Consider the following 14,958-nt stretch of genomic DNA (forward strand, 5'->3'; position numbering starts at 1 on the left):
AATGAGTTATATAACACGAAAGACGGCAAACAAAAGACGACGACTCACCGCTTTGGCTTTAGATCAAAAACTTGAAAAACGCCTCATCAGACTTTGGAAAATGAATCATCATCCAAAATCAAACTCTCCTATCGCTCCGATCGCTCCGATCGATAAGTACTTTCATACAAGCATCACAGTGCCAAACTAGGGATTATAAGGAAAAGAAAATAAAACGAATGCAAAATTTTCATTGATCATGAGCTTGAGAAAAAAGACCCGCTCAATAATTGCAAGCGAGAGAATTGTCAAAAAGCAGGCAAGATTTTGGACATACTCAGTGTGTGTTATTTTTTCTTCCGACTAAAAAATTTATTTCAATATTTTGAAAACGCTGCTTAGGAAAATGTAAAAAATAAAGGCCATTGGTGAGTTCGAAATGAAGAGCCACCCTCACTTTGCATTGAACAAGGAGCTCACAGATTCGTAGCTGGGCACATGAAGAACTGCCAAGAGAAAAGGAACACTGTTACTATCCAACGTTATAATTAATAGAGAAAATTTCATTTTGGTACATGAGTTATATTGAAATATGCATTTAGTATCCTGTGGTTTTTATAATTTTAAAATAATACCTCAACGTTTTAAAAATCTTTTAAAAAATCATTATGTCCGAAGAAACAACTTTAGAATACCAAAAAAAAGATTTTTTTTAAAATGTTGAGGTACCAGTTTAAAATTGTAAAAATTCACGGGTGTTAAATGCAGATTTCGATAGGGTACCAAATAGAACTTTCCCTAATAGTAAATATCAGGATAAGTTAATTCTTAAAAGTAATTACCATCCCCAAATGATGCCATCGTTAGAGGAGAAGAAATAATCTTCTGGGCAATGCTAGTAATGTCCTTCAACGTTATTTCATCTACCGCCTTCAAGAAACGCTCCACGGGTTTCCTGTATGTATTAACAGATGAAATTGAATTTCAGAAGTCCACTCTCTTAGATAAACAAAAGATACAAAAACAAGCTCTCATATACTCATGGCGTACCTCTCTCCGTATGTCAAAACCTGTCGACCTATATCCTCTGATGCAATCATCTGCAGAGAATACACAGAGAAACAGATATCAAATCAAACTGGACAGCTATACAGAATAGAACAGATGATAAGAGAACCAGAAATGAATATTTTTCCACAGCCACATTATCCACAAAAACAGAAATAAACCGGGACATAACATGTGATAACTCTAAGAAATTAAAGTTATCTTATGCATTTTTAGCTTATAGTTTGCTTAGCCAAGAGTGTATTTCATTGTTTTCTCTGTGTTTTAACTTAAATTTTCTGATTTTGCATTTTATCTTGCTAAATTCTGTACTTGTGCTGCTCTCAGGTTAAGGAGTGATTCGAGTCAAAAAGATGTTGAAATATGCCTTAAGTTGTGATTTTGCAAATTGCAGGGAGAATGCTATGACTATGCTGCAGCATTCTTGCAGCATTCTGAGAACAGCTGGCATGTGGATGACATCAGCGCACTACTTGGAGAAAGCAGACTTGGGAACAGCTGGCATGTGGATGACATCAGCGCACTACTTGGGGAAAGCAAACAAAAAAATCCGTGTGAGCAGGTTGAGCAGGTGTCATTGTGGTCCACTGCACACATCATCAAGTGACACCTTAGCCCTTTTTGTTGCCTTAAGAAGGAAGTGTTCTCTGGAGAGACAAGCAGTCGCCAAGTACAAAGAAGAGAAAAATAGAGAACACACGACAAAGAGAAAAAAAGACAACACCACTGCTGAAAAGAAAAACATACAATACACAGAATACCTCTCCTCCATAAAAAGAGACTACAGAGACGCGAGAGAAGAAAGAAGGCAGAGAGCTGAAGGAAGGAAGGCCGGACAAGAGAGAAATCCAAGATCCAGCCAAAAATTCTTTCTTCTATCTGTTAACTTAATTCTCTTTTGTTATTTGGATATTAATTTAGCCATGGATTATTCTGGAAATTTAGTTTCTGTAATTACCATTATGAACTAATTTGTTAAGCCAGATCTGCTAACGGAACCGAGGTTGTAAGGATGATGTTTGCTTGAGGAATGTTGATTAATTCTATTTCCTGTTCATCTATGTATGCTTAATGGTTATTTCTGTTTTTGACAAGCCATCGATCATAGAATACAAGACTAAGATTAATACTAGAAAGGTTAATTTTAGTTGGATCTAACAGTCCTGTTTTAGTTTATTGATTTGTCAATGGTATAGGAATATATTGTTCATCTTGCATAACATAAAGAAATCTGAGCTTAATTTGCCTTCTAAACTAGATTCACATAGGAATATGTTAGAAATGGTTGAGGAATCTGTAGACATAATGACTTCGGAAGAATCTTATACACAATAAATGAGTTTCTGTTAACAGGACGTTTAAATGCTATAGCATTCTTGCAACATTCTGTCAGATTTGCAACTAAGGGGAAATTAGTAGGTATAGCTGATTCACTTCATTGCATACACTCCATTTTAGCATTTTTGATCTTCTGGTTAATCTTTTCTTACATTTTATTTTGCATTTCTGCATTTAAATCAATTGGGTAATTTTTAAACAGACAACTTTTTATCATTTTTAACGAGTAAACTAGTTGATTTCTACATGTACACTTGGTGATTCATTCTCTGTGAGACGATATCCGTACTCTGTACACTTTATTACTTGTCTGCGACACGTGCACTTGCGAGCATAAAAATCACGCAACAACATGGCATAAGCACAAATAAGTGAGAAGACTCGGATATAACATATAGCTCGTGTGTGTGTTGGAGAGAGAGAGAGAGAGAGAGAAAGTACTCTAGATTCAAGGTTCATTAAAACTGCAGATTTTGTGGACTCTTTCGCACGATTAAGCTCTACTTGGGTAACTGCCACAAAGAAAAGAAAGGTCAGTAATATCTAATTTTATGAACTGCCAACAAAGGCGAGTGGGGAAGAGCAGGACAGAGAACCTTGTCCAGCTGTGGCAATTGAAAGTAACTCTGCTGCTGCTACAGCAACTGCCTTTTCGACGAAATCAGAGCCCTACATCAACAAATTAAACATTTTCAGTAAGGGTAATAATAATTAAAAAAAAAAACATCAATCAATCCGAACACCCAGACGATGTAGCTCTAGATCTGATGAGACAATGCCAAATTTTATACTTGAGTCATATCACTTCTAAGAAATATTTATTTTCCTCATCAATATCATAAAAATCTAAGAAACATCCCCTCCCAAAAATTAACAAGAGTGCATTCACAAACTTGCATCCCTAGATGGGCCACCAGCCACACTCAATACTGTAGGTAATAACTTGAGTTTAAATTTTTCTCCTCTTTTTCAGAAAAATAATAATCAGACTGCCATACAACTGGGGAGTATTAAGTCTTCCGTCATTATCATTTAAACAGAATAACATTCTGAGGGTAATAACCACCACATTATTGGGCAATCCCAGTAATATATCCAACAAACGGCAAGCAATAGTCACCAACATGATTTCTATATAAAAAGTAAGCCTTACAGTGCTAGCGTAAATGCCAAACAATCCAGAATTGTTGAAGATGCTGTTGAATGCAGAAAAGGACTGAATCTGTTGGTACTCATTCAATACTCGGAGATCTAAGTTCATAAGAAAAAGAAAAAACAGAAATATTAATGTCAGCACTGCTATTGCAACTAAAGAAGCAACAGAAAAAGCAAAAGTGAAATTACAGCAAAGTCATATGGTCAAGAAAATAGTCTAAAAAGCTAAGAGTTACAACCACCATAACCAAGATGAATAAAGTGGCAGTGAAAAGTCAGCAGTGAACTGCAAGACAAAGGTATAACTTACATAGCCTTGAGTGCATTCCCTTTCCAGGACCCCCTGCAGAGAACGAACCACCTCCTCCCATAAGCAACTACAAAATTCAGAGTTCATTCAAGCATAACAATAAAAACAAAAATAAAACAAAAATAAAAAAGAAAGTGTAATGCTCCATTCCTGAATAAGTGGCTCAAAACACAAATCCCTCGAAAGTTTCTAAAATCAAAGTGCAGCACCTGAAGAACAGTCAAAAGGATAGCTTGCTTTTCCTCACGCCAACCACCAGGGACTTCAAAAGCAAGGGCAACGTGTGTGCTCTGATCCCCCAAGAAGTAAAGCAGATTAGCACAATATAAACGTAATACAAATACAATAATCTAAGAAAACAAAGTAACATAGTACTAAAAAATGTTGAATTAGAAGATCAACAGTGTGTAAAGAAACAAAAATTATGCATACCCCTATATCTGCATGACGACGATAATCTCCTCCAACATACACGGATTTAGGTTCCTCGGAACAGGGAACACTTGGTAGATCAGACAAAAGTGGCTCCGCAATGGAAATTAACTCCTCATGTTCAACCCCAGATGCCGCCAGAACCATCCGTGGAGCAGTATAATTCTCCTAGGATCCAAACATATTAAACAGCAAATAAACATGCAGAACAAGAAAGCAATGCATACTAACAATGTTATTGTTAATAAGAAAAAACAAACACATGATTTATTCGGAACTAAGGGAATTACAAGACTATATTTATAAAAAAAAATTTCACGGGTCTTACAGCAACAAAATGCTCCAAAAAACTTCCATTCAGTGTGTGTAGTGCGGTTTCGGGAGCCAAAAGAGGATTTGCCAATGCACCAGCATAACCAGCTGAATGAATTGCCTCCAAGAGTAATCCTTGGGGGTTATTAGACAGTTCTCCAATCTCAGCTTTCACCTTTCGGAGCTGCATAAATGTAAAATCATAACAAATGAGTCCGTCTAATACTCTTCAAGGAGAAAATTGAAGAATAAAAGAGATCGTCTCATCATTCTTCCCTAACTTATCCTTGATTAAATTATATATATTTTCCTTAACGAGTTCAAATAGGAAACACACTGTCATAATGGTAGAGGAAATTTGCTGGTTTTCTGTTGATATTACTTTAAATTTAAACTGCAGGAAATGAACTAGCAATTCACGCCAAAAATCCTTCCTTGCATAGAAAATTTAAACTCGAATGAAAGTTGGTAAATGAAAGAAAATCATTTTACAAAAAGTCTTTTAAAACCAAACTATAAACTTTAACAGAAAGGTTTAGTACCTCTTCATTGACTTCCCAATCTAAGAAGGCAGGATTTCTGACCGAGTCAATAAGCAATTCAACCATCTGAGGTATATGGGTCTTCAGAGCATCAAAAGTGTATCCCATTTGCTCCCTAGAGGCTGTAGCATTTATGTTTCCACCAATTGCTTCCACTTCTCTCACAATCCTCAAGTGGCTCCGATTGGTTGTACTCTTAAAGGCCATCCGTTCCAGCAAGTGTGTAGCCCCATGTGTCCCTGGACCCTCATAGATGGACCCAGAATTGATATATAACCCGATAGAAGCTGCAGGACTCTGAATAATGAACCTGTCAAGCTCATCAATAACCCAATTCGCAAAACCGATAATATTAAAGCTTAACAAGAAAATGGCATTTGATAAACCAGCATAATAGACAGGTTGAACCATTGAAACAATTCTTTCATACCGTCGATGTTTGAGAAGCAATTTTAACTCCATTGGGAAGAGTTGTAATCTTAGTCTTGCTAGGTTCAACATAATCAGGTAGCGGAGGCAGCAGGTTGACGCCTGCGAGAGGGATTTCTAGAGGAGGAAGAGAACTTGATCGTTCCCCAGTCAACCAACTAAAGAAACCCCCTGAGGTTGGTCTTGTAGCAACTCCGCTCGCCGTCGCATACCTCGCGGCACCCGAATTCCCTACACGGCCCTACTCAAAAAATGGATGAAGCATTGCCGTGCAATCAGCATTACAATGTAAACAAAATTTCTAATTACTTCTATGTAAACAAGCCGTTCAAAATATGATTCTTGTCCAAAAACAAAAAAAAAAAAAATCTTTTTTATCATCTTTTACATAAGAAATAAAGTTCTCTATATTAAATTCCTTTTCCACTTTTGTTTTTGAGCAAAGAAAAGACGTTCCTCAATTTGTAATTCTTTCATTTTCGTCACCAAATCGTATAGAAGGCTTTAGAGGCAAAAGCCAATAAATTGATATTACCTTTCTGTTGCTCCATTTTCCCACTAACCAAACTAAAAACGATAAAAAAATAAAATAAAATAAAATAAAAACGGGAGAAAATATTCCTCTTCCAATAGAAACAAAGAAAATCCAATCAGACAAAAACGAAATGAATCAGTTTTGATTAAAAAAATAATTAAAAAAAAAAATGGATCGCAAAATGCTCTAAAATTACATTTCTCGGGAAGGAAAAGGAAAAGGGAAAAGAAAAGGTAGGGTTTTTGATGAGAAGTATTTAGTACTAACCTTGAGAGACCTAAGTCGAAAGGCGGCAGTTCTGTACATGGCGATTGGCGATGTAGCAGTCTGTGTGTGTTAAATGAAGCCCTAGAGAGAGAAGAGAGACCCTTTTCAAATTTCAAGTTTTTGATCAGTCTCTCCGAAGAACGAAGGTGGCGTAATAGAAAAATGACACTAATTTTTGGCTTTGTCTACTTGGCCTATGGCTGTAAATAGAAAAATAATTCGAGTGCTTATTAGCAAATTTCTTCATGTAAAAATTTCTTCTCACTTTAAAAAAGAAAACTTGAAAAAGCTCTCTTTTATATAAGAAATTATTTTTTAAAAATTTAATCTGATTTTAATCCTATTAAAACAGTTAAAAATTAACCATACTTACAGAGATATCTAATAAAAAATAAAATAAAATAAAATAAATAAAAAAAACAAACTCAGAATGCTTAAAGCTTCTCACTCTGATTCGTCGCAAGAGCCTTTTTTCTGAATATTTTGGGGCTGTTCTTTTGCCGTGTTTAAGTTAGGTGACTTGAGTGTAAATTTTGAGTTGAATTTAAGTTATAACTTGAGTTGAAGTTGTAATTTAAGTTTGTGTTTGGTTGTATACATTTGAGTTATGGTTTGAGATAAGAATCTTTTTGAGTTTGTGTTTGAGTGAGTCAAAACTTGAATTTGTATTTAGATAGTATTTTAATAAAAACTCAATGCTGACGAACAGCCCCTTGGTTACTTACTATTTGCTTAAATTCATTCACTATCACACTTATAATAAGGGAGAATTTTTGGTGCGTCTGGTGTATCGGTAGATTAAGTTTTTCTAATCGTTGATCTACGTACTTTTTAACTTTTACGTAATTTTATATAGATCTAACAGGAAAAAAAAACGTTACCTATCAGTATGTTGGCATATCAAAAAAGGTCTCAAAAAGAATATGTAACATTTTGTTTTTCAAAAAAAGATCACATTTTTTTTGAAAAAAAAACAAAAAATATGTAGGTTGTGTTTAGAGTTGTTTTTGTTTTTATTTTTCACGTTTTTAGAGAAATAAAAAATAAAAACAAGAAAGAAACGACATTTGGCACAATTAAAGATAAAAAAGGAAATAAAAACGATTTTTTAGTTTAGTGTAAGATGGGAAAAAAAATGAAAAATGACTTTTAATCATTTTTTATTTTTTGTTTCCATTTTCTCCTCTCTCGAGTAGAGAGAGACATTAATATTTTTTTATACTAAAAATAATCTCTTAATAAAACTATCAAACGCATTTTTAAAAATAATTTATGTCTCAGATTGAAAACGTTTTTATTTTTATTTTCATACGAAAAATAAAATTATTTGGAACAAGTTTTAAACCAACCCATAATCTTTTTTTTTTTTAGAACAACACGTAATCATATTTAATTAGTGGAAAGTCCAGATAGAATAAAGCACAAAATATAAAATGTGATTTCTTGCTTTGTTTTATAGAAATATATATATATATAAATCCTTAATAAAAATTGTCATTATTCACCTAAATGTGTCGTTTGATCTAATAGTACTTTGGGCGTTTCACTAGTTGCACAATAGGCCTAGTTTAGTATTCAGTACTGGGACTAGACTACTCTGTTTTATTTGGGCTGTTGTCTCGTTAGGCCTCCGGCCTGTTTTGGCCTGTTTGGGCTGTTTTTGTAATGTAGACCCAAACTAGCTAAATTTGGGCTCCGAGTCATATTCAGATCCAGTTTTTAACCCATCAAATCTAGGAACGAACCGAAGGTATACCATTTCCAAATGGTTGACTTCAAACACATCACTTTGGTGAAAAGTTAAGTTGAATTATCTAATATTAAAATGTAATAAATGAATAATTAGACTTCAAAAGTGATACACAACTAACACAAAATCTAGCCCTTACTGATTAAGGTGGATGAATACTATTTTTTAAAAGAGTTGGTATTTGGATATAAGTAAAGATATTTGAGTCTAATTTACTCGTAAAAAAATGAACGTGAATAATTAATTTTAAAAGTTGTATTGAACCTAATCTACACATCGTGGTTGTTATTTATGGTCCACAATATTTTCCATTTTTATACCGTTATAGAAATATATATATATATATATATATGTGTGTGTGTGTGTTTAATTCTCCCTTAAAAAAGTGAACCAGCTAACCAAACTTCTGGTTTGAGGCTTATTTTTGCCACGTCATTTGCTGCACATTCTTTTTTTTTTTTTTTTTTGGGTACCCTTTTAAAATTTTCAGTTTGATTTCTTTAACATGTGATGCCAACGTGCTTTGTCATCCCACTCATGCTTTGTCATGCGTTCATTCCTGCATTAATTTGCACATACCTGAGTCACAAGCGCGAATCATGAGTCACACAACTCACAAGCATGTATTTTGATGTCATCCCGACGATGTTAACCACACTTTGTTTTTATACTTAGTGGAATAGGATTTGGTCATTGGGATATAAATATTGCATCATAATGTGCATAACACTCCTAATTTTTACACCAACATGTAATAATGGTACATACAAAAGTCGGTCATTTTAATAACTCAACCAATATTTCGTTGTTTAGATGCATGATTAATTGTACAATTAGAATAGATATTATAATTATACGCTGTTGTTTCATTTATATATTGTGATATAAATTATGCCTTATATCACGTTCGTGTGGTGGGATTTCTCGTTACGAGCAGATGGAATTAATATATTTCACTTACTAACTAGTAACTAACACTACACTTCTTTTTACGATGACGTTTTAAATTTATTGTCTAATTTTTAATGTCTCAGCCAGTATTTAAGAGTTTAAATAACCAAATTACGCCACTTTGTTTAATGAAGTGAGAACAATGAAAAAGGATCTTAAATTTTTTTTCCCTTTTGAAAAATGATGAAACGTGTCAGCCGTCCGACCTCGGCAATTCAAGTATTCATGTGGTGGCAATTAGTGGCTTTCACCAAAAAGTTTTATTTTTCCCGAACCGGAAATTATTTTACGGAAAAAAGCTTTTTATTATTTATTCAGAAACTGTTGAAAAGACGCTTTCATCAGCAGTTAGCTTCAGTTTTACACTCTCCACGACCACCTTCGCGCCTTCCTTCTGGAGTCAGTTCCCACTCTTCTAGTAGCAACTACTAGAGTATCAAATTTTTTTGTCGTGCAAAAAAAAATTACAAAGATTAAAAAAAGTAAGAAATTATATATATATATATTTTATGTCCTAGTGAATACGTCCATCGCCGTTGGATCAGTCATCAAAGGGCCTATAAATATTGTTGTGATCATCAGTTGGTCTGCACGAAATTCCATAACACTTTTCTGAATTCCAAAAATGGACTTGATATCCAGCTCTGCGTCTATTGCCAGCCAGAGATTCTGGTGCTTCGATCCTACGAACACTTATTCTGAGTCGCCCAATCACAGACGTTCCTTTTCCACTCCATTAGTAAGTTCGTCTAGTCCTGGAGAATACTCGGAACTCAAACTCAAACTCAGCTTTTAGTATGGGATTTTCCATGAATTCCAAACCTAAAATTGTCACCGGAGACGCTGGCTACGTTCTCGAAGATGTTCCTCACTTGACTGATTACCTCCCTGACCTCCCCGTAACTTTCTTCTCTCTCTCTAATTTTCTAATTTCTGTGTTTGGTTTCTGAGAAAATAACTGACTGACTAGAAAGGATCAAACCGAACATGCTAGTCATTTTGAGTTTGGTGGAAAATGGATGAGAACAGACTACATAAAAGTGTTCCTCTTTCTTTCTCTATCTGTTTCTTCAAAAACAAAAAAAAAAAAAGGAAAAAAAAAAAGCCGGGTTTTCATGCAAGTTCTTTTTCTTAATTTTTCTTCATTTTAATTCCTTCAATTGTGATAATATTAATGACTTGGTATTGTTTGTTCTTTTAAAATAATTCATGCAGACTTATCCAAATCCATTGCAAGACAATCCTTCCTACTCAGTCGTGAAGTGAGTAAAATTTGCACTTTCTAATAATTGTAAATACGTGTGTCTAAATCACAACTTCGAAACCTGATTTTTGAACCTTGAATATGAACAGACAATACTTCGTTAATGTGGACGATACAGTCGCCAAGCAGGTGACTATTTTCGTCTTCTTGCTCGGTGGACTCTTTATAACCATTTTTTCTCGTTATTAACTATCCTCAAGTGTTGAATCCTTATAATTCTAATCAATTTTCCTTTGTATATATGCAGATTGTTGTTCACAAAAACAGTCCAAGAGGGACTCACTTTCGGCGGGCTGGACCTCGTCAGAAGGTTCTGATTAGTTTTAGTATAAACTTTTCCAGTTTTATTGCTCTTCAATTCTAACTGAAAATTTTGAAGGTTTGAAATTTATTTATTTTCTTCAGGTGTACTTCGAATCGGATGAAGTACATGCTTGTATAGTAACATGTGGAAGTCTATGTCCTGGTCTAAACACAGTGATTAGAGAGATTGTATGTGGCTTGTACTACATGTATGATGTACACAGAGTTCTTGGCATTGAGGTAATAATACATCGAAAATATTTAGGAATAGAAATTGGGCCCACCTGTAGGCTTGGGACCCGCCTTCTATTAGTATACGGTGAATGGTGAACACCACTACCGTTGTCTTATAATATTATTATAATATATCACGGCACACATAATCTTCAAAGGTTTTCTTTTCTTTTTTCTTATTATTATTATTTTTTTTTGGATTTGCTCGTCTTACTTCTGTATTTGTAGGGAGGATATAAAGGTTTTTATGCTAGAAATACGATCCCTTTAACGCCAAAAGTTGTTAATGACATCCATAAACGTGGAGGAACCATTCTTGGGACATCTCGTGGTGGTTATGACCGAGGCATGTTTTGTTGATTTGATTCTACATTTTGATTTTCACATTCGTTATAATTTCTATGTATATATTTAACTCATGGAAAGACTAATACGTAGTGCAAACTCAGGTTTATATAGTTGGAGGAGACGGAACTCAAAAAGGAGCTGCTGTGATTTTTGAGGTACTTCAGTTTTGGTTACGTGAAAGTTGTATCTAAAATAAATGGTAGTTGTTTGCTAAATTGGTTATTTACCAAGCACTCATCATGCAGGAAATCAGGAGGCGAGGGCTAAAAGTCGCGGTGGCTGGAATTCCGAAGACCATTGACAATGACATACCAGTATTTTTTCATGACGTGAAAAACTTCTGAACACGAGTAATTCATCTGATATAATGCAAATTTTACTTCATGTTGGATACCTTTCTCAAATCCGATTCAGGTCATAGACAAATCCTTCGGCTTTGACACTGCAGTCGAGGAAGCTCAACGAGCTATCAACGCAGCTCATGTTGAGGCTGAAAGCATTGAGAATGGTATTGGTGTAGTCAAGTTAATGGGACGCCACAATGGTGAGTTTCGTTTTCACTAACTATACTACAATTGTATATTAGTTTTGTAATCTGACGCATTTAGTTATACAGGATATATAGCTATGTATGCCACTCTAGCCAGCAGAGACGTGGACTGTTGCCTGATTCCAGAGTCGCCCTTTTACCTTGAAGGGCCCGGTGGACTTTTCGAGTACATAGAGAAGAGACTTAAAGAGAATGGTCACATGGTTATAGTGGTGGCTGAAGGTGTAGGGCAAGAGATCCTTTCCGAAAGTATGCGTACTGCCCATCAGCAGGATGCTTCTGGAAACAAGTTTCTTCAAGATGTTGGCCTATGGTTAGCACAAAAAATTAAGGTGCATCTCATGCCTTGGTTAATTTTGTATTGTTTTATCAAAGGAAATGGAATAATTTTATGTGTCACTATTGGTGATCATCACCATACATTTTCAACCGATCATAAGTTCACCTGTCAATTCTAGGACCCACTAATTTTCACAGAGTACGACAAGGTCTTACATGCCAATCTCTAACTAGTAACAACTAGCAATTTTCAAAGGAATGCCTCCATGTCTTTTACAGTATAGACGTGCACTTTTTATGTGCTGAAAGGTTTCTTTCTCTTGTTGTAGGAGCACTTCTCAAAGAAGCAAAAGATGACTATAAACCTCAAATATATCGGTGAGATAACAAAAAGTTGCTTCCGATTCCGTAATTCTTTCCAGATGTATGTGTTCTAGAGGCTTAACAAAACATTTATTATGATTGTGATTTTGTAACAGATCCCACTTACATGATCCGCGCCGTGCCAGGTAATGCTTCTGATAATGTGTACTGCACCCTCCTTGCTCACAGTGCCATTCATGGTGCAATGGCAGGATATACAGGCTTCACGGTTGGCCCTGTTAATGGAAGACATGCCTACATACCATTCCATGTAAATTCATTGCCTCGTTACATCATCTTCTTCATTAATGTTCTCTCTTTTTGGATTGTTCAGAAGCAAGACTAAAAGGAGGGGTTTACTCAAGTTGCTTATTTCTTGTTGTTCAGCGGATAATCGAGACAGAACAAGGTCGTGATAACTGACAGAATGTGGGCAAGGCTCCTATCTTCAACCAATCAGCCAAGTTTTCTGAATCCTAAAGACATTCTTCGAGATGAAGAAACACAGATCCAAGGTGTAGATGGGGGAAGCCATGCAAGATGTGAGAATGGCTAAAGCAAAGAGACTTCGTAGACATTTAAATTTTAGGATTTACTGAGTTATTTTTGGTGTTTATTTTCTTTAAAGTGTTCAGTTGATTAAATAGCATCATCCCAAATCAAATGGTGTTACATAAGGTTTTAATATGATTACACCATTATATGCTATGTTGTTTAATTCCAGTTTAAATAGGATCTATGTAAAAAGAGGGAGTTTCATAATGTTTGAATGAGAATACACCCTTTGTGTTTGTTATTTCTGTTTAATCCCTTTTTAAATATGTGCTAAAAGGAAAAGAGAGAAAATTATGTGCAATTAGAGCTGCTTCTGTGTGATTTCTTCAGATAACAAGAGATCTGCAAGCATTAAAACACTGAAGAATTCCAAAGATTTTCTCTACAAAGGGACGAATAGGGTAAGAACATTGGCAAAAATCCTAGCCTATTCATCACAGCAGAAACTTTACACATTGAATATACAGAGCTAAATAAAAAAAGGAAAATAGCTTCAATTTAGCTCACTTCAATATGTAGTAAAGACGTTGTTGATAACCTCTTTGAGATTTCTGCATCCGACGACTGTCATTCCCTCGTAAACTGAAGTTGCTAGAGATTTCTCAGCTGATTTTGGTATGATACACTTTTTGTAACCTAGTTTTGCCACTGTATGTATCCTTTTATCCATTCTTGGTACCTAAGAAAACAATCAACCAAGTAGTCAGACTATCATAGACGACAATGTGTAAATAGACAAAGGAAGATATTCAATTTCAAACCTCCGGTTAGCAAATTACTAGTGCGATGTTCATACCAAAAGCATTAAATTATGTGCTTACCGTACGAATTTCGCCAGCGAGGCCAATTTCGCCGATGAAAGCAATATTATTAGGAATAGGGAACTCCAAGAAACTGAATAGTGAATAAACAAAAGCTCATCAAACACATGATAAATAGTAATCCGGCGAGCTAGAGAAAGAAAAACAAGAATCCAATGTACACTTCATAAATAATAAGCCTAATCAAACCAGGGGAATAGTATAGGAGGTAGTCATCATTAGAAGTCATGCCTGCTACAAATTGCTGCGGCTATGGCAAGATCCCCAGCAGTTTCTGTCAACGTTATCCCACTAACAACATTCAAGAAAATGGCCTAGAAATGACATAATCAAAATTAAGAAGTGGATATCGCAAAGAAATAAACAAAAAACCGAGTAAAATTATGCAAGTTTAACTTACATTCTCTTGGAGCTTTAGTCCAGCTTGTTTTATTAGAACCTAAAATTTGACAGCAATTCAATGGATAAGTTCATAGGAATGGAATTCGATAAAACAAGACAAGTTATTCATTTCAGCTCAGAATAAATTTCTGAACAAAAAGGAATCATAATGAAAACTGAAAGATAAAAAAAGCATCTTTAATTGCAAACTTCTTTACCAACCTGGAGAATCCTCGTTTGAGGAGAAGTGAATGGTTTATTTAGTGGAAAAGTGTGAAGCTAACTTGCATATTTTTTTTTTAGGAACCTTGTATGTTTACTTACTGAAATAATCATATCGGCTCTGCTAGCTTGAACCCCATTAACCTGTCGTGAAACAGTCGAACTAGATACACATAATGCCTGCATAAAATTGATCATTAAAGTAACGGTTGAAAAAGTCAACGATGACAGTAGACACCCGCAATAAATGGCCATTGAGAATGAAGAGGCAATTTGTGGAAAATATATTTGCAAACATCTTCGAATTGGAATACAAATTTTAAATATGGTTAAAAAAGTCTAGTAATCTGAACACACATTATAAAGTCTAACCTACTAGCTTATTTCATCACTAGGCCACAAAAAAAGCTACTAATGTTAGATCTAAAAAAAAATCCAGAATAACAAATGTGCTGAAAGATAGAATTCACAATGGTATAGCCATACTCCACCAGCAAACCCAAGTTTGAACTACATTCATGGAACTGAGAGACTGCTCGGAACCATTGTTGCCCACCCCCCATCCTCCCC

The 14,958-nt window shown here is 35.0% G+C and overlaps 3 protein-coding genes across 3 annotated transcripts in view; 1 reads left to right on the forward strand and 2 right to left on the reverse strand.

The window, feature by feature from the left end:
* Positions 1 to 194: 194 nt before the first annotated feature.
* On the reverse strand, positions 195 to 6,611 carry LOC21408960 (mitochondrial-processing peptidase subunit alpha). Its single transcript, XM_010099861.2, has 13 exons — positions 6,368 to 6,611; positions 5,567 to 5,806; positions 5,137 to 5,433; positions 4,611 to 4,778; positions 4,283 to 4,450; positions 4,060 to 4,140; positions 3,851 to 3,917; positions 3,539 to 3,636; positions 2,982 to 3,054; positions 2,827 to 2,897; positions 1,030 to 1,079; positions 822 to 934; positions 195 to 485 (listed from the first exon to the last, which is right to left on the reverse strand). The coding sequence occupies exons 1-13, from the start codon at positions 6,404 to 6,406 to the stop codon at positions 433 to 435; spliced, it is 1,518 nt and encodes a 505-aa protein (XP_010098163.1). The 5' UTR covers positions 6,407 to 6,611; the 3' UTR covers positions 195 to 432.
* A 3,266-nt stretch (positions 6,612 to 9,877) lies between these two features.
* On the forward strand, positions 9,878 to 12,803 carry LOC21408961 (ATP-dependent 6-phosphofructokinase 3). The gene is made up of 13 exons (XM_024166688.1): positions 9,878 to 9,967; positions 10,284 to 10,330; positions 10,422 to 10,461; positions 10,580 to 10,642; positions 10,738 to 10,875; positions 11,098 to 11,224; positions 11,308 to 11,372; positions 11,463 to 11,531; positions 11,632 to 11,761; positions 11,834 to 12,099; positions 12,376 to 12,424; positions 12,526 to 12,680; positions 12,762 to 12,803. The coding sequence occupies exons 1-13, from the start codon at positions 9,878 to 9,880 to the stop codon at positions 12,801 to 12,803; spliced, it is 1,281 nt and encodes a 426-aa protein (XP_024022456.1).
* Positions 12,804 to 13,265: 462 nt separating this feature from the next.
* LOC21408962 (DNA repair protein RadA) overlaps positions 13,266 to 14,958 on the reverse strand; it is a 5,805-nt gene continuing 4,112 nt past the window's right edge. Inside the window, exons 11-15 of the mRNA XM_024166687.1 lie at positions 14,491 to 14,568; positions 14,186 to 14,224; positions 14,017 to 14,099; positions 13,786 to 13,858; positions 13,266 to 13,643 (exon numbers count right to left, since the gene is read on the reverse strand). Coding sequence (XP_024022455.1) covers positions 13,473 to 13,643; positions 13,786 to 13,858; positions 14,017 to 14,099; positions 14,186 to 14,224; positions 14,491 to 14,568 — 444 coding nt within the window. The 3' untranslated portion in view covers positions 13,266 to 13,472. The remainder of the gene's footprint in view (positions 13,644 to 13,785; positions 13,859 to 14,016; positions 14,100 to 14,185; positions 14,225 to 14,490; positions 14,569 to 14,958) is intronic.

This window comes from Morus notabilis, unplaced genomic scaffold, assembly GCF_000414095.1.
Source record: "Morus notabilis unplaced genomic scaffold, ASM41409v2 Scaffold307, whole genome shotgun sequence".
Classification (NCBI taxonomy): domain Eukaryota; kingdom Viridiplantae; phylum Streptophyta; class Magnoliopsida; order Rosales; family Moraceae; genus Morus; species Morus notabilis.